The following is a 20,000-nucleotide window of genomic DNA, read 5'->3' on the forward strand; positions in this document are numbered from 1 at the left end:
TGGTTGAGAGAATACATTATTCCTAGGTAGCCCTAGGAAGACTGGCTTCATGCTTGGACTAGGGCAGTGCCCCCTGAGGGCAGGTGATGGTCCTGGCAGTGACCTGAGGGAGCCTCTTCATCTTCAGAATAGACAGGAAGTGGTGAGCAGGCGGAAGCTTGGACTGAATCAGAAGCGCATCAGTGACAGAGTAGGAGGGGCTGGGAGCATGCTGCCCACTGGGAGGGGCCATCGCACTCAAAGATATTTTGTGTCAATTCCAAAGCTGCTGTGACTAGAGAGACCTTCACTTTTTTTTTTTTAATTTACAAATATTTTGAAAAAATGTGACCCATGTAAATTAGAACCTTACTTCTAGGAGTCTGTGCTAAGGAAAAATCAGAAATTCAGATGAAGCTTTACCCAACACCTGCCCTCCACCTCCACCCCCCAAGATGTTTACATTACTTATAAAACTGAAACACTAGAAACAGCTTAAATGTTTAATACGGAGGGTCTGGTTAGATAAATTACAGTATATCCACAAGATGGATTACTAAGCAGCCATTGTAAATATTTATGAAGTGTTTAATGTTTACAAAGAGCTTTTAATGACGTGGCAGAACAACAGTGATCCTATGATAGGTGGAAAAAGAAAACTGTTATAGAATGGTACAACAGAATGCCAATCATGAAAAAAAAATGCATAAAAAAAGACAGGACATATGCCAAAATGTCAGAGTAGGTGGAGAAATATTGGGAGTTTAAAAAAACAAAAAAAAACTTTTTTATACTTTTGGTACTTTGTAAATGATTTACTATCTATGTACATGGGTTACTTCTATAGTCAAAAATAAAGTAAAAACTTTAAAAATGCTGTGTACGTGGTTTCCAGTTTTATTTTCTCCAATGGATGATTGCACATCAGCGAATCTTGAGTTACGCTAACTACTTAGGCCGGTCACGACACACACACGTACAGAGAGATCACATTGGCTGTGCCGGGCTGGCTGTAGCAAATGTACATCAAGTTACACAGGTGGAATTTTTCAGGCTGGTTAAGATACACCACCAAATGATTGGACACGGTTGGGTCAGGCCGCCTCTCCCGCCTGCCACTGATGTTTGCAGAGGTCTGTGTGTTAGGCCGGTGAGTGGCGTCCTGCCGGCACGCCGTCCAGCCGGTGGGCCCCGGGGTGTGGAGAGTAAGTACGTCTGCTCTGGGTCTGTTCTCATCTTCCCTGGCCTTGTGTTGCAGCTCCCAGCTCTCTGCTACCTCTTCCAAGCACTAGGTGCGCTCCAGCCGGGGGAAGCGCATCCACACATACCTGGAGCAGACGTTGCAAAGGAAGAACCAAGAGTGGACAGACACAGTCCTGATGTGAGCCGCGCCCAGACACCGGAGGGGAGGAAGCGGGAGACGTGACGACGACCACACACAAGCCCAGTTTTTCCAGATGGGCCCTCTGTGTCTCCACAGACACGTGGGCTACGTGGAGCCCTCCAGGGCCCAAACCCCTGGGAGAGGAAAGAGAACGGGGGGACGGGACTGTCTGGGGCAGCCTGACAGCAGAGCTAGGAGAGCAGCTAGGGGAAGCGTCCAGCATGGCGCTGGACTGCTGAAAAGTCACAACTGTACACACCTGGGGATCATGCCCCTCTCCCAGTTCATTTGCACGGTGGGTGAGATACAGCTAGCTAGAAGTGGAGATAATACTTTTTTCAAGGGAGGACCTTTCCTGGTGGTTGGATAAACAGGGAGACAGACTCCTGGGTTCGGCATGCTCTGGGGAGGGCCATGCGACGGTGAGGGACTCCCTATTGCTACACTCTGTACAGGGCGGCCAGGCCCTTGGCGGCGGTCACGGGCTTGCCTTCAATCCCTTCTGCCTTGGACAGCTCTTGGGCCCCGGTGAAATGGGGGCTCTGAAGACAAGAGGGTGTGAGGGGGTCCCCGTGGCCCCGGGGGCACCCCGTGTGGGGGCTACATGATGCTGCACTGGGCGGCCCCGCAGCAATCCTTGATGAGCGCCAGCCCCGTCTTGGCCACCGTGGGCTTGCTAGGCGGGGGGTCTGCTTTCTTCTCTGCTCGGGAGCCTGCAGCAAGGGAGGAGAGCGGGGGGCAGGGAGGGGAAACAGGAGAGAGGGAGCGGTGAGGTGAGGAGAGCCCTGACGGTCTGCAGCCCCAGGTCCACCCCAACCCCGGCCAGGCCCCGCCCCAAGGCCACACAGGTCAAGTCTGGGAAGCTGACATGCATTTTATATGGTCCTGGTGACTGTTCCCACCTCCCTGGAGGTCCAGCAGCTTTCAGGCCGTGGCTTCTAACTACAGCTTTTAGCCCTTCTCCTGTTCTGTTCTCCTCACCGTTGTTATCTGCCAAGCCCAGCCCCGGGTCTGTCATCCAAGAAGTATTTGACTGAGAAATAAGAAGTCACTTCAACCAGAGGGCTACCTTTCAGTTCTGGAAAATGCTCATACATTATCGCTTCAGATACTCTCAGATACGCCTGTCATTCTCTGTGCGTGCTCCTTCTGGAATGCCTCTGGGATGTCCGTTTGACCTTATTACTCTTATGAGTCCATGTTTCATAACTTCCCTTTCACATTTTCCATCTGTTTGTCTCTTGGTACTGCATTCTGGGGTAATTTTCTCAGCTCTGTCTTCCAATTATGTGAATCCTCCCTTCAGCTGTGTCTTTGTGTTTAATCCATTGAGTTTTCACTTCAGTGACAATAGTTTTTTTTGTTTTGTGTTGTTTCTGCCACACAGTTTGTGGAATTTTAGTTCTACAGTCATTGATTGAAGCTGGGCCCTTGGCAGTGACAACACAAAGTTCTAACCCCTGCACCATCGGGGAATTCCTCTGACAGTAATTTTTTAGAAGGCTAATTCTTTGCTAATTTACCTCTTCTTTTTTTCAAAGCATCTTACTATTTCATTTTGAGTATTATTCCTTTATCTTTTTAGTCATTGTAAACACACTTATTATCTCTTTTAGATACTCTCTTATTTCTGGTTCATGGGAGGACATTCTCTTTTCTTGCATCTGTGGACTCCTTTCATGGTGTTTCTATTCTTCATTGGTTTTAAATTTTTTATTGAGAGATCATCTGCATGGGAGTTGTTTTTAATCTGTGGGCTGTGTTATGGGAGCTGAGGGGTCTCTGTTGAGCAACTTTACATTTGCTTTGCTGGGGTTCCAGAGATTTCACTGGTTTTAGATTAGTTTTAATTTTTCAACTTGGGATTCCAGCCCACATGGATGATGTATATTTGGACCCAACACTTGCATGTGGTACAGGCTGGTGTTTTGAATTCTGGCTGGGATTCTTTTTTCTATCCATAATCTTACACAGAAGACATGTTTCCTTGCTTGTTTCCTTTTCCACACTGTTAGGTGGAGTTTTTCTCATTTGCCTTTCATGGAAGAGACAGTCTATTGAAGATGCTGGATTTAGGCAAAAACCATGTGCCTTGTGACTTTAGGGGCCTGCAGAAGGACCAGGGCCCTTCTCTTTCTTTATTCCTTCACACAGGACAAGTGTGTTTTCATGGAATACTATTAATGGCTAGTTAGGGAAAAACCGGGTTTGTGGCTTCAGTTGGGAGTGGCAGCTTCTGGGTTTTGTCTTCCCAACAACCTGTCAATCGCTCTTCCTCTGTTAACAGTTCATGCCTCTGTGGCTACAGGGGTGGGCGTGTGACCCAGATCCAGAAAATCGCAACTTCCCAGTCGCTTCGATGGGCCTAGCAGGTGGGAACGTGATCCAAGAAAGGCTGGTCAGAATCTTACACGTTTAGATACCAGTTGTTGCCTTGCTCCTGCTAAGTTATGGTCCTGGATTTCTGGCCCCAGGAAGGCCTGTGTAGTAGGAGGAAATGAAACTAACATGACAAGAGGTGCCAAGTGGAAAGCAAGGGTGTCCAGTCCCTGAAGCCCTGGCTCCCACTGCTCTTTTTCCAGCAAATCACCTTTTATTGCTAGGGCCAGTTTGAATTGGACACCCATTTCTTGTAACTCAAAGTGGTCTCACTGGGCCAACAAGGAGAAGAAGGCAGTTCCTATCCAGCAGGACTGGTTATCAGTTTAATATGCTAATGGGTATTGGAAGCCTACAAAGGGTGGTCAAGGGCACAGCATTTCCCAAACTTATTTCACCCAGAACCCTTTTTGCTTTGAGTATCTTGTGAGGCTGGTATTCTGAGAAGTGAACGTCTGTCTTTGTTGCTCCAGCGATTCCAACTCCAACAGAGGCCAGAGCTTCCTGAGCCTTAGTTCCCACCTTCTTGCCTCAGTGGCCACCCAACTCCTTCTATGAACTGTACCAAATCATATGAGCAAGGACTAGCTGCCAGCACTAGCTACACAGTTTTCAGGACTCAGTGCAAAATGAAAAGGCAGGGCCTCTTGTTGGAAAATTCTTAAGACTTCCAAGACAGCAATAGCAGGACATGAAAGCAAGTACAGTGCCCTTCTAGCTGTGGGGCCCTGGGCTTCCTCACCCGTGAAGCTGGCCCTGCCTGCTGCCAACCTGTGGTCAAGTTTGATCTCTAGAAAGCATTTTTGTTGTGTCCCCTTGGCTTCCAGACCTCATTTAAATTTCCTTTTCTCTCGGATGTGGGAGGAGAAGGAATAGTGTATGCACTCACTGGCTGAAGATTTGGTTACTTTGTCTAGAGGTTTTAACTTGATTCTCAGAAAATCGGCCATTTCCTTATCTTCTTCTTGCTCCCTGTGAAGACAGACATGTAAAGACAGGAAATAGCAGTAAGCCAGGGTTCTTGCCTGGAGCATCCCAGGGACGGGGGAGCCTGGTGCGCTGCCGTCTATGGGGTCGCACAGAGTCGGACCCGACTGAGCAACTTAGCAGCACCAGCAGGAGAGTATCAAGGAACTGATAAAGTGAGGCGAGAGCGTGGGGTCATGTATCAGACTTTATGGAGGGTGTGTGTGTGTTGCTGTGTGTTTTATGTGGGTGGTGCGTATATGCTGATGTGTCCTGCGTGTGACTGGTGCATGTGTTATGTGTGGATGGTACGTGTGTGTTTCGTGTGGGTGGCACATGTGTGTTATGCTTTGTGTGGGGGTGGTGTGCACATGTTGTTATGTGTTTACAATGGGTGGGTGGTTGTTGTTTGATGAATCTACTATGAAGCAGAAACACACCTCAGTGATGGAGTAAATGCCCACGCCTACTGGTGTGGGACCCGAGGGCAGAGGCAGGGGTGTTACAGGACCCAGCCTCCCTACCAGAGATTTAGTGAGCTGGGCAATTCCTCTCCTGATCCTGCACCTTTAGGTTTCCCTAGACAAAGAATGTGGCAGGTCTCAGAAGGCAAGCTGCCTCAGCTCTCCCAAGGGTCACCAGAAGCAAAGCCAATGTCCGAGCCTGGCTGAGTTAGGCAAAGTGCATCCTAGCAGCCTTGGAGGACTCGGGAGGTCACAGAGAATTAAAGGGAAGTTGTCCTCTGGTTTGGAAGAGGCCCTTTGAGCCTCTCCCCTGTGGATGACTCTCAAGATTTTGCTCCAGCACAAAAAAATTCAAGAATCAACATTGGCATCTTTCGTGCCCTCTGGTCCCCTGCAGAGACTTCAAGAGTACTGCGGCTCCAGGGCCCATGGTTGACCAGATCAACGGGGCAGGGGCATCTGCAAATAGGAGACCCTGAAGGCTAGGGAGGGGCAGCAGAGGCCCCCAGGAGACAGGAAGGGAGAGAACAGAGCTGCGAAGTGGGGAGGGTGGGTGAGGAAGCAAGTTAGGACAAAGGGTAGAGTTTCTGTAGAAACGGATAGAAGTTTCTGGAAAAGGTGCCTTGACGAGTTGGGAGGAAGTAGACTGAAAAAAAGGGGTAGGAAGCTCTTCCATGTGCTCTGTGATGTAATTCTTCCCTGGTCACCTTCTCAGATGACATTCACTTAAGATCCACAGGCCTTTGAAAAACTTTCTGAAGCTGGATTTAAATTTCTCTTGAATAGGCTGTGGGGCCTTGGGCCAGAAGGATTCATCTGGATCTAGTGTTTGGGAAGCATTTGGCCAGGACATGCCCGTTGCAAAGCTGTGAGTCTGGGAGCAGATGACGGGCTTTGGAAGGAAGCTGAGCTGCATTCTAACAGCCCCAGCCCTGCCCAGGGGACACACTGCCCACTTACCTTAACCGCTCAACCTCTGCGTCGTCCACCAGGAAGTCTCTCTTCTGCACCAGTTTGTGGATCTTCTGGATGAGCTCATCTTCTCTCTGCTTCTGCAACTTGGTTTTTTCTTTTTCTGGGAAGAACACATTAGCAGAGACAGTTTGAATGTAACTGAGTCTGAGGGGCCAGGACTTGCTTGACCATTTAACTTGCTGGATGAACCTGGAAAGGCAACTGAATTGGTTCAAGCTTCTGTTTCCTCCTCTGTAAAATATACAGTAAGGCTTGAATGCAAGAATGCGGGAATCTTAGTAAACGACTTGGCACAGAGCTGGCCTTTGGTGGATGCTTGTTAAATGATATTGATGCTGTAAGGGGGTCCTGAAGGAGGCCGAGGGGAGAAGGGCACAGGCGGGGTGCAGGAGGTGACTACTCTGTAGTGAGGCTTACCCAACCCATCAGACAGAAAGCACCCACGCTTTCCCAACTTGTTCCAAATACCAAAGGCTAGAGCACCATAGAAGAGACAAAACAACGAGGGCTGGACATGAAGACTGACAACCAGGAGGGCAGAAACTTAACCCTGCACTGGCTCCCTCTGCTCAGACCCCTTCAGAAGATAAAATTCATGGGGCAGCTTGTCCCTCTGCCAGTTCAAACACACTGTCACTGACTATTTCCTCTAGATCTGGAGGCAGAACCAGAGACAAGGAGAATATAATATTTGGGTTAGAGAGAAAATCGGTTTCTTTCACTGATCAGAGGGAAGCAAGGAACTGGGCTCGAGCAGCCCCTGTATTCCTGCTCATCCTCGCTGTGCTGACAATGGCAGTGGGTCCCGAAGTCTGATTCTGCAAATCACTCATCAGCATCACGGAGCATCCTTGCCCTCAGCAAGTGGATTAACCACAGCGCCCTTGGACTCAGGGAGTGATGTCACTGTCCTTTCCAAGTTACCAGCAGTAGCCCTCCAATACTCCCCTGTCCTCTGCCAGGTCCCAGATCTTACACCAGAGTCACGCAGCTATGGGTAGAGTCCCCAGGAACTCACAAACCTCTGTCCACAAGCTATTCAACCCCACTATCTCTTGCCCGTTCAGGCATCTCCTAGCCTCCCCAGATACTCAACTGCAGCCCTCTGCTCAGGGCCCTCAGCCCCTCCATAAACTCACAGAAGAGGCCACCTACTCAAAGGGGTCTATCCCAGCTTGCAAACCAGTTACTGACCTAGGTCTCCATACCACCAGCCAGTGCTGTTCACCTGCTTGCGTGGATGACACACCCTTCTGGCCAGCATCTCTCACCTGCCTTAAGCCCCACCTACCTACCTGCAGACTCCACCCACCTACCTGTAGGCATTGCCCATTTACCTTCTGGTATCACTCACCTGCCTGCAAGCACCACCCATCTGCTTCCCGGCACCACTCACCTATCTACTGGTACTTCTGTGCCCTCACCTATCTACTGCTACTTTTGTTTCCCAGCATCACCCACCTACTTGCCAACTTTATCCCCTGTCGGCATCACACATCTGATGCCTAGTATCTCCACGGGCTTGGCGATGTGACCCTCCCACTCGCTTCTCATCTCCTCCAGCACACCCCCTTAGCCCAGGCCACCATCGTCTGCCAGGACCTCCTACCTGTAGACTAAGGTGGTCTGTAGACCTTATCACAACTGGGAGACCTCGCCATAGAATCACAATCCTGGCTTGATGCCCCACCTCCTCCCCTTCTTAGCTATGTGACTCCAGGCACACTCCTCAACCTCTCTGAGCATCCAGTGTCTCAACAGAGACAGTCATAAAGTTGTTGCAAGTTTTAAGAGAGAGAAGTCAAAACACCACAGTTAGGGTTCATGACCAGTCAGCTACTATTATCATAGCTCTTATCTGACATCATCACTTTTGCTTTCATGATTAAAGGCTCTCTAGATTACACATTTACCAAACCGAGTACAAAAGAAATAAATACTTAATGAAGGAAAAGCAAGTCTCATGGCATAAGAAGCAGGCAAAAGTTAAGTGCTTAATAAATGGCAACAATTATCATCGTATTTGTATTACCATGTATTATATTTTCATTTAATCTGGGTTTCTCAACCTTGGCACTATTGACTTTTGAGGTTGGACCATTCTCTGTCATGGGGGCTGTCCGAAGCACTGTAGGATGTTGAGCAGCATCCCTGACCTCCACCCACTAGATACCGGGAGCCACCTCCACTCCTAGCGGTGACCACGGAGCAGCCCCCTCTCCTAGTCGTGACCACCAAGTGGGTCTCCTGACAAGGCCAATGTCCTCTGCGGGGCAAATCACCCTGGTTGATCGTTGAGAATTACTAGTTGAATTCTTTCCAACAACTCTATGAGGGCGACACCATTTCTATTCTGTTGTTTTTTTTTTTTTTGGAGACACTATTTTTATGTCCAAGGGAAGAGTACCATGGCCTCTACAGCCAAGTCTAAGCATCCCCAGCCCAGAAGGGTTGGTGGCGGCAGGGGAGGTGGGTGAGACATCTTAGCTTGTCCCTGAGAAGCCATGAGGGTGTGGAGGGCCCCAGGTGTTCTCTCTCATCATGTTTGTGTGAAGTCACTTCAGTCATGTCTGACTTTCTGAGGCCCTATGGACTGTAGCCCGCCAGACTCCTCTGTCCATATGATTCTCCAGGCAAGAATACTGGAATGGGATGCTATTTCCTTCTCCAGGGGATCTTCCCAACCCAGAAATCGAACTTGAGACTCTTAGGTCTCCTGCATTGGCAGGCGGGTTCTTTACCACTAGCACCACCTCCCTGGTAGCTCAGAAAGCAAAGAATCTGCCCGAAATGCAGTCCGATCTCTAGGTCCAGAGATTCCCTGGGGAAGCAAATAGCAACCCACTCCAGTATTCTTGCCTGGAGAATCCCTTGGACTGAGGAACCGGGCGGGCTACAGTCCATGGGGTCACAAAAAGTCAGATATGATCGAGCAACTTTGTCTCATCATAGTCGGCTGAATTATTTTCTGACCCTGGCAGAAGCAGCATGATTTTCTTGGCCTTTCAGTCCTCTCTTTACTTATTATTTTTATTGCTGTATTGCTGGGAGCATTGGGTTGTTTCCTCCTAAACCCACCTAAGTCCATCTAGAAACCTGGCACTGGTCCAGGGAATACACAGAAATGCTCTTAACAACAAGGAGTCAGAGGACACAGTGGAGAGAGGTGAACAGCAAGGCAGGAGAGGAAAGGGAACTGTAATATCTGTCTTTCTTCAGGGAAGTGATCGGGAAGATACGGTTTCCTAGGAGAATCAGTGGGGGTGGGGGGGAGGACCTGGGCTCTGTTGCTAAGTGACCCATTGACCTTTTGTATTTCTCTGCAGGACCAATGATGGCATTTTAAGCAGAACACGTCCTTCAGCGGGGACTGTCCCTTCCATGCAGGTTTAGCATTCCTGGTTTCTGCCCATTGAGTGTCAGTACCGATCTCATGTTTATTTAAACTTTTTTTGAGTGAATTTTGGTATTCTAAATATTGCATGAAAATATGATTGCTGAATTTCTCACGTTTCAGCTGAGCGCCTTTTTCTTCTCACCCTAATCCCAGGCCTGGTCAGTGATACAGCCTAGGTATTGTGTCCACCAAAGACCCCCAACTTCCACCCATTTCCCACCCATGCTCTTGAGGCTGCCATGGCCCCTGGTGAAGCCCCTCTGGCCTGGGGAGGCCTTGGCTGGCCACACCCTTGTGTATCCTTTGCCCCAGTGCCACCCATGTGTCCTGCTGAGCTAAGAGTGGGCTCTGGGAATTCTTCCTCTCAAGAGAGAGTCATCAACCCATGCTGGGCCCATCAGAGTCCCCTGGGAAGCTGAAAATTGGGATATAGAGTTGGGCTCTTGGGTGGGAAAATCATGGAAGGGAGATGAAGTTGTAACCGAGCAGGGACCCTCTGGGGCCTTTTTGGGACAGACACCCCCACCCACCCACCCACATCCTCTGCTTCAGCTCCTATCTGAAGTCCCCTAGATAACAGTATCTGATGTACATTTCCTGAGTTGTTTTACAGAGGCTAAACCCCCCCACCAAATGGGACATGTTAACTACTTGATGGACATGAGCCCATAGCCCTCAGACCCCCTGGAGCTTAAAGATTGACAGTGTTAACCGCTGGGACACTGCCCAGTGACCTCACCACCATCAGCCAATCAAGAGAATTGTGCACGAGCCGATCACAGACCCTGGGATGCCCCTCCCTCACCTGGGCTTCAAGAATGCTTTGCTGAAACCCATTGAGGAGCTCTGGTATTCTGGGCACTAGCTGTCCTGGACTCCTTGCTTGTCCCTGCAATAAACACTGCCCTTTCCTTCCCCACCACCAGGTGTCAGCAGGCTGGCTTTACTGCACAGGGGCAAGTGGGACCCATGTGTGGTTTGATAACAGTGACCTTGCTTGGCTCATGTGCTAGAGGGAAGACATGGAACGAGCTCCAAAATGGACAGTGAGACAGAGCAGGGGCCAAAAATATTCCACGGCTTTCCTGATTCTGGTTCTGATCCCTTGTGAGGTTGGGTTGAGCTTTCTGCCTATATTAGGATAAATAGTACTCCTGTTGTTGTTCAGTCACCCAGTCATATCCAATTCTTTGCAACCCCATGGACTGCAGCATGCCAGGCCTCTCTGTCCCTCATCATCTCCCAAGGTTTGCCCAAGTTCATGCCCATTGCATCGGTGATGCCATCCAGTCGTCTCATCCTCTGAAGCCCTCTTCTCCTTCTGGCCACCCCTAATTTTATTTGGAAATACCCTACGTGGGAATAAGGTTTTTGTGGATGTGATTAGTTAAGATGAGGTCATACTCATTCGGATGAGCCCTTAATCCAATAATTAGTGTTCTTATCAGAAGAGGAGATGGGGACTTTCTGGTGGGCCAGTGGCCAAGATTCTGCCCTCCCAGTGCAAGGGGCGCAGGTTTGATCCCTGGTTGGGGAACTAGGTCCCACATGCCACAACAAAGATGGAAGGTCCTGCGTGCTACAGCTAAGACCTGGTGCAGCCAAAAAAATATATATATTTTTTTTTTTTTAAAAAAAGAGATGACACAGAGATACACAAAGAGAGGAAGGCCACGACAGAGGCAGAGACTGGAATAAGGCAGCTACAAGCCAAGAAGCGAGGACTGGTAGAGACCACCAGAAGCTGGAAGACGCAAAGAAGGATTCTCTTCTCCAGCCTCCAGCGGCAGGATCCTGGTCCTAAAGTTCTATTGCTTTGAAGTAACCAGGAAGGGTTAATTATGACTCCCTGCTGAATCTGTTCCTATCTCTTTAACTCTGGTTTGCCGCTTTTTTTATTATAAGCATACATAATGGCTCGCCTCAGGGAACCCTGCTGCCTCTGCCGAACTGTTAAACTAAAATAACCCTGTCCACCTGTAGATGGCAGAAAGAAAGAAATTAACACACCCCACCCTGCCTGAGGTTTGCCATTCTAGGAATTGCAGGAATTAAATGGTCTTTTTGTTTCCTCAGCTCCCCCCATCTCTGATCCATAAAAGAACCTGACATCCAGGCCCCACACGACGGTTATTTTGAGACACTAGCATGCCATCTTCTCCATCAGCCGGCTCCCAAATGAAGTCCCTTCCTTGTCTTAACACCTTGTCTTGGATTTATTGGCCTATCATGTGGCAAGTAGAGTGAACTTGGACTCCATGTCATCATAACAATTGATTTTAGAACATTTTAATTGCCTCAAGAAGCACACAGCCAGAGCTGTCTCGTCCCCTTTTCTTAAATTCTATTTATTTATTATCATTGTTTATTTTGGGGGCCATGCCACACAGCATGTGGGATCTTAGTTCTCCAACCAGAGATCAAACTCACAACCCCTGCATTGGATGCCAGGAGTCTTAATCACTGGACCACCAATAAGTCCTCTCACCCCCTTTCAATTAGGGCTGGCTACTCACTTGTGTCCTCCCAGGGCCTGCACAATGCCTGGCACCTAGTGAAAGTCTGGTCACTCAGTTACATCCAACTCTTTGTGACCCCATGGACCCCATGGACTGCAGCTTGCCAGGCTCCTCCAGGCAATAATACTGGAGTCGGTTGCCTTTCCCTTCTCCAGGGGATCTTGCAATGTAGGCAGATTCTTTACCATCTGAGCCACCAGGCAAGCCTTAGTAGTTGCTCATTAAAGCAATGATGCCAGAAGATTCTATAATCATTGCACACACTCCTCTTTGCTATCTTATGTCATCTCAGGGCATATCCACAACTGCCGTGTGCATGCCTCATGGTTTGTTTCACTTTGCAGACAAAGAATTTAAGGCTCAGGAAATCAAGGTGCTCAATGTTAGCTGGCAATCCTGGCTTCAAACCCAAATCTCTGGATTTTAAAGTGTTTCTCTAGTTCAGGGTCAATGCATGTTATAGGATGCTCGGGGCTGGCATGCAGGGATGACCCAGAGGGAGGATAAAGGGAGGAGGGAGGTGGGAGGGGTGTTCAGGAGGGGGAACTTATGTAAACCCGGGGCAAATTCATATCAATGTATGGCAAAACCAACCAATATAATATTGTAAAATAATTTGCCTCCAATAAAAAATAAATTAATTACCTAAAAAAAAAAAAATAAAGTGTTTCTCAGGGGCCAATTTGCCCACCACCCTGACCAGGGGATATGTGGCAACATCAGGAGACATTTTAAGAGACTTTACAGCATTATAAAATCCAAAAATTGTTAGATCAAACTGTAAGGTGGGGACTGTCTGTATGTTGAGAAGTGTAAGTGCCCCCAGAGGCATCTAACCCAGCTTGGATGGGCAAGGAAGGCGTTCTTTGGGAAACAGGTCAAAGAAGCTATGACCTCAAGGATGAGAAGGATGTGTTACATTAATGACACGCTGTGCTGTGCTTAGGCACTCAGTCCTGTCCAACTCTTTGCGACCCCATGGACTGTAGCCCACCAGGCCCCTTTATCCATGGGGATTCTCCAGGTAAGAATACTGGAGTGGGGTTGCCATGCCCTCCTCCAGGGGATCTTCCCAACCCAGGGATCGAACCCAGGTCTCTCACATTGCTGGCAGATTGTTTACCTTCTGAGTCACAAGAAAGCTCAAGTTAATGATAACAATAATAATAATAATACGTGTGTGCTAAATTGCTTCAGTTGTGTCCAACTCTTGTGCAACCCTATAGACTGCAGCCTGCCAGGTTCCTCTGTTCAAGGGATTCTCCAGGCAAAAACACTGGAGTGGGTGGCTGTGCCCTCCTCCAGGGGACCTTCCCGACCCAGGGACCGAACCTGCATCTCTTGGGTCTTCTGCATTGGCAGGCAGGTTCTTTACCACTAGTGCCACCTGGGAAGCCCAATAACAATAGAGCTAATTTGTTAAGCACTTAAATAGGATGTTGTTGTTGTTTAGTCGCTAAGTCATGTCTGACTTTTTGAGACCCCATGGACTGTAGCCTGCTAGGTCCTCTGTCAGTGGGATTTTCTAGGCAAGAATATTGGAATGGGTTGCCATTTCCTTCTCCAGGGGATCTTCCTGACCCATGGATCGAACCCAAGTCTCCTGTTTGGCAGGCAGATTCTTTACTGAGCCACCTTGGACGCCTGCTAAGCACTTTACATGTTTTATCCCCTTTGTCAATCTCACAACAATCCTCTGAGACAGACAGTATGACTGTCCCAGATTAGAGATGAAGAAACTGCGTTGTAGTGAAGTAACTTGCCCAAGGACACATGATTAATAAGTGACAGATGTAGGTTTGACTCCAAAATCAGAGCTTGTATCCACCATACTCTGTCTATTCCCAAACAGGATAATAAGAGTAAACATTGCTAATATTTGCTGGACTCTTTGGACCAGCCATCAAGCTAAGCACATGGTTTGCACTGTTTCATTCATCACAATGAGATTTATACTCAGTGAATTAGGTACTATTACTATTCCTACCCCATTTTCAGAGGAGGAGAGACCGAGTCTCAGAGAGGTAACAGGACTTGCCCAAGGTCAAGGAGGTGGGCAGGATTAGGACTTGAACGACGTCTGCCTCATGTGGAGCTGGTTGAACCACGCAATCGGGAGCACTGAGTTGCAAGAATGAGGCTGCGCTAGGGCCTTCCAGACAGGAACTCTGAGCAGCTGTCTGGCGGAGGTGGGGTCCCCATGGTTACCTGGGATGGCGACCAAGTTCTGCAGCTCTTGCTTCAAGTCCATGATGTCGTTGCAGAGTTGGATGTCATCCATCCTGGGGAGAGAGGACACCGCACGACCACAGGTTACATCGACAGAACATTCTATATCCTGAGCACCACCCCAGCTTCAAACAAAGAGGACTGGTGAAGGGCTTTGTACTCCGTAAAGATCACACGGGCTCTTTAGAAGTTTTCCATCAAAAATAACAAGACAAAAACTGCCCGTTCTCCCACGACTCAGGAATGATCACAGTTAATAACACCTTGATAGAGTTCCTTCCAGTCTTCGCGTGCCTGGTTTTTGTTGGCTTACATGAGCGACTTCGTGTCGTGGGGTCAGTGTTTTCCTTTTTCAACTATGTGAAAAGCTTTTAAACATCACAGAAATTAACAGCACAGACAGAAAATCTTCCCCTATCCTTTGGAGAAAACCATCGTCAAGGGTTTCTTACCTATTCCTCTAGATTAAAAAAAAAAGTTCACTCTTCTATTATGAAATACAACATCATTCATGTACAAAAGCATTTTGCAATTAGCTTTTTTTTGTCTTGGGCATATTACTGTGTCAGGACATGCATATCTCCTCATTTTTAATGACTGTATAGTATTCTGATATATTGATAAACAGTGATTTATTTAACCACTGTCCCCCATTCATAGACATTAGACTTATTTACAGATATATTCTAGGATAGATTACTAGAAATAAAGGAATTCCTAGCAAATTAATTACTAGAAATGCAGATGGAGGGTTAAGTGACATGAACCCTTGCATTTTGATAGGAATTTCTAAATTGTCCTCCAAAGGGACTCTGCATGATATTCCCAGCAATAGTGTAAAAAGATCACCCCTATAACCTCAGCAATTGGGTTGCACACACAATTTTGCATTATGTAGTTTAGTTTCATGTCGGTGTATTGCAATATTAGCTCATCTTACTATAAACGACGTTTGTAACAGCTACCTGGAATTCTACCAAGTAGATTTATCAGGGTGGTTTTAATTATGCCCTTAACCTTGATTACTTAGATTTTTTTTCAGGTTGCTTGTATTTTAGCCACTGTAGGATTCACCTAAGGCTTTTCTTTCATGTTGGATTATTTGGGGTGGGAGTTACTGATTCTCAGAAGTAGAACCACTGAATCCAAAGGGTATGACATGTCTATGACCCGAGACATATTTCCAAGTAGCTTCCCCATTGGGTGTGTTGTGTGCCTTCATTCTGCATGTATTTATTGAGCATTTACTGTGCTCACCACTGTCATAGGCTTCAGGGATGTACCAGCCTCTCCTGCACTCATTACTGAAATTTAATCTGGGGAGACAGAGGGTAAACACAAATACAATAAAACATCAGATGCTCCAAAGAAGAGTGAAGCAGGTGGGGGGATGCAGTGGACTGGTTTGGCCACATCAACCTTCTGTCCCAGGAAGAGATAGATAGAAGCATGAATATTCTCACAGGGTTCATCTGAGTCTACACAGCAAGCGTAGGTGGGACCAGAAGTAGAGATCGACCTATCCGAGTTCACGGATCTTTCTGCTTCCTTCTGGGGTGTCTTCGTCACGAACTTGATCTCCATTCAGAAGCGCCATCCTCAGACCAGCTTGGGGCCCCCTGCCCTTCACTGGCCAAGAATGGTCCAAATGACCCATTCCAACAGCACCATCCCAGCTTTCAGGACAAGTGGCAGGAATGTCTCACTCTAGTTTCCATCTCCTGCTCCTGTTGCCAGAGGCACTCCAAGCGACTGTCAAATCCTGCCCTGGAATGTCCTAGCAGGTGGCAGCTGCCACGAATGAGCATGGGGGCTTTGCCAGAAGGGTACAAGCTGTTTCCCTGGGTTCCTGTCCGCAATGTTCCAACCAGTGGTGCTCCAGAATCCCTTCTTTACATGGAGTGTGGAGATCGGGCTAAATCAGTGGTTTATTTATTTATTTATTTTAAGGGGAACAGTTCACAGGTGTTTATTGTCTATTAAGAAGGGGTGTGGGCAGCATAGCCAAATGACAGTGGATTCTGATGACAATTCTCTGTTCCTTGTCTGTGGCAATAAGCCCAGGTATGACTTCTGTTTTTTTGTCTTTGGAGTCTGAATGTGGTCTCATCAGATTCTTGTTTGATTAATTTATCTTAATTGGAGGATACTTACTTTACTATATTGTGACGGTTTTTGCCATACATCAACATGAACTGGCCACAGGATTACACGTGTGCCCCCCGATCCTGAGCTCCCCCCTCCCACTTCCCTCCCCACCCCATCCCTCTGGGTTGTCCCAGAGCACTGGCTTTGCATGCTGGGCTTCATGCACTGAACTCGCACTGGTCATCTATTTTACATATGGTAATATACACATTTCAATGCTACACTCTCAAGTCATCCCACCCTTGCCTTCTCCCACTGAGTCCGAAAGTCTGTCCTTTACATCTGTGTCTCCTTTGCTGCCCTGCACAAAGGATTATTGGTACCGTCTTTCTAAGTTCCACACATATGCGTTAATATACAGGACTTGTCTTTCTCTTTCTGACTTCTGTATAATAAGCTCCAGGTTCATCCACCGCATTAGAACTGATTCAAACGCACTCCTTTTTGTAACTGAGCAATATGCCATTGTGTATATCAATGGTTCTTAACGGGGACGATTTTGTAGGGGCATCTGGCAATGTCTGGAGACTTATTTGCTGTTATCGCTGGTGTGTGTGGAGACTGCTACTGGCATCTAGTGGGTGGAATCCAGGGATGTTGGGAAACATCCCACTGCCTCAGTAGAGAATTATCTGGTTCAAAATGCCAATCGCGAAGTTGAGAAATCTTGGGTTGTGACCACAGAATTGACATAGGTATCTGATGGATAATTTTTGAAATATGAGAGAAGGAGAGATGGTGAAAGGAACAAAAGAGCAGCAGGTAATGATAGAAGCAGGGTTTCCCGGGTGGCTCAGCCATAGTGAAGAACCTGCCTGCTATTGTAGGGGATGCAGATTTGATCCCTGGGTCAGGAAGATCCGCTAGAGAAGGAAAAGGCAATCTGCTCCAGTATTCCTTTTGATTTTAATTGAGGAATAACTGCTTCACAGAATTTTGTTTTCTGTCAAACCTCAACATGAATTAGCCATAGGTATACATATATCTCCACCCTCTTGAACCTCCCTCCCATCTCCCTTCCCATCCCACCCCACCCCTCTAGGTTGATACAGAGCTCCTGTTTTGAGTTTCTTGAGCCACACAGCAAATTCCTGTTGGCTGTCTATTTTACATATGGTAATATAATGAAATTAAGACACTTACTCCTTGGAAGGAAAGTTATGACCAACCTAGATAGCACATTAAAAAGCAGAGACATTACTTTGCCAACAAAGGTCATCTAGTCAAGGCTATGGTTTTTCCAGTGGTCATGTATGGATGTGAGAGTTGGACTGTGAAGAAAGCTGAGTGCCAAAGAATTGATGGTTTTGAACTGTGGTGTTGGAGAAGACTCTGGAGAGTCCCTTGGACTGCAAGGAGATCCAACCAGTCCATCCTAAAGGAGACCAGTCCTAGGTGTTCATTGGAAGGACTGATGCTGAAGCTGAAACTCCAACACTTTGGCCACCTCATGCGACGAGTTGACTCACTGGAAAAGACTCTGATGCTGGGAGGGATTGGGGGCGGGAGGAGAAGGGGACGACAGAGAATGAGATGGCTGGATGGCATCACCGACTCGATGGACATGAGGTTGAGTGAACTCTGGGAGTTGGTGATGGACAGGGAGGCCTGGCGTGCTGTGGTTCATGGGGTCGCAAAGAGTCGGACACGACTGAGCGACTGAACTGAATTGAACTGAATGTAAGTTTCCATGTTACTCTTCCCATACATCTCACCCTTTCTTCCCCTCTCCCCATGTCCATAAGTCTATTCTCTATGTCTGTTTCTCCATTGCTGCCCTGCAAATAAATTCTTCAGGACCATTTTTCTATATTGCGTATATGTGCGTTCAGTTCAGTTCAGTCGCTCAGTTGTGTCCAACTCTTTGCGACCCCATGAATCCCAGCACGCCAGGCCTCCCTGTCCATCACCAACTCCCGGAGTTCACTCAAACTCATGTCCACAGAGTCGGTGATGCCATCCAGCCATCTCTGTCGTCCCCTTCTCCTCCCGCCCCCAATCCCTCCCAGCATCAGAGTCTTTTCCAGTGAGTCAACTCATCGCATGAGGTGACCAAAGTATTAGAGTTTCAGCTTTAGCATCAGTCCTTCCAATGATCACCCAGGATTGATCTCCTTTAGTGTGATTCATGGGGTCGCGGAGAGTCGGACACGACTGAGCGACTGAACTGAACTGAACTGAACTGAGGATGGACTTGTTGGATCTTCTTTCTGTCCAAGGGACTCTCAAGAGTCTTCTCCAACACCACAGTTCAAAAGCATCAATTCTTCGGCGATCAGCTTTCTTCACAGTCCAATTCTCACATCCATACATGACCACTGGAAAAACCATAGCCTTGACTAGATGGACCTTTGTTGGCAAAGTAATGTCTCTGCTTTTTAATATACGATCTAGGTTGGTCATAACTTTCCTTCCAAGGAGTAAGCGTCTTTTAATTTCATGGCTGCAATCAGCATCCGCAGTGATTTTGGAGCCCAAAAAAACAAAGCCTGACACTGTTTCCCCATCGATTTCCCATGAAGTGATGGGACCAGATGCCATGATCTTAGTTTTCTGAATGTTGAGTTTCAAGCCAACCATTTCACTCTCCTCTTTCACTTTCATCAAGAGGCTTTTGAGTTCCTCTTCACTTTCTGCCATAAGGGTGGTGTCATCTGCATATCTGATGTTACTAATATTTCTCCTGGCAATCTTGATTCCAGCCTTGCTTCTACCAGCCCAGCGTGCCTCATGATGTACTCTGCATATAAGTTAAATAAGCAGGGTGACAATATACAGCCTTGACATACTCCTTTTCCTATTTGGAACCAGTCTGTTGTTCCATGTCCAGTTCTAACTGTTGCCTCCTGACCTGCATACAAGTTTCTCAAGAGGCAGGTCAGGTGGTCTGGGATTCCCATCTCTTTAGAATACGATATTTATCTTTCTCTTCCTGACTCACTTCACTCTGTATAATAGGTTCTAGGTTCATTCACCTCATCAGAACTGACTCAAATGGTTTCCTTTTTATGGCTGAGTAATATTCCATTGTGTATATGTACCACTACTTCTTTCTCCATTCATCTGTCAATGGGCATCTAGGTTGCTTCCATGTTCTATCTATTGTAAATAGTGCTGCAATGAACAATGGGATACAGGTGTCTTTTTCAACCCTGATTTCCTCAGGATATATGCCTAGAAGTGGGATTGCTGGGTCATATGTGGTTTTATCCCTAGTTTTTAAAAGAATCTCCATACCACCTTCCACAGTGGCTGTATCACTTTACATTCCCACCAACACTGCAAGAGCGTTCCCTTTCTCCACACCCTCTCCAGCATTTATTGTTTGTAGACTTTTTGATGATGGCCATTCTGACCGGTGTCAGGTGCTATCTCATTGTGGTTTCGATTTGCATTTCTCTAATAATGAGCGATGTTGAGCATCTTTTCATTTGTTTGTTAACCATCTGCTTCAGTATTCTTGCCTGGGAAATCCCATGGACAAAGGAACCTATAGTCCATGGGGTCGCAAAAGAGTCGGACCTGGCTTAGCCATTAACAACAACAATGTTAGAAACAAG

General features: G+C 47.3%; 1 protein-coding gene across 1 annotated transcript in view; it reads right to left on the minus strand.

The window, feature by feature from the left end:
• Positions 1 to 330: 330 nt before the first annotated feature.
• Positions 331 to 20,000, minus strand: part of BMERB1 (bMERB domain containing 1) — a 144,731-nt gene continuing 125,061 nt past the window's right edge. Inside the window, exons 3-6 of the mRNA XM_055409541.2 lie at positions 14,272 to 14,345; positions 6,133 to 6,247; positions 4,632 to 4,714; positions 331 to 2,076 (exon numbers count right to left, since the gene is read on the minus strand). Of these exons, the coding sequence (XP_055265516.2) occupies positions 1,964 to 2,076; positions 4,632 to 4,714; positions 6,133 to 6,247; positions 14,272 to 14,345 (385 nt within the window). The 3' untranslated portion in view covers positions 331 to 1,963. The remainder of the gene's footprint in view (positions 2,077 to 4,631; positions 4,715 to 6,132; positions 6,248 to 14,271; positions 14,346 to 20,000) is intronic.

This window comes from Moschus berezovskii, chromosome 27 (assembly GCF_049115385.1).
Source record: "Moschus berezovskii isolate FMDL1 chromosome 27, NW_MosBer_1.0, whole genome shotgun sequence".
In the NCBI taxonomy this organism is placed as follows: Eukaryota; Metazoa; Chordata; class Mammalia; order Artiodactyla; family Moschidae; genus Moschus; species Moschus berezovskii.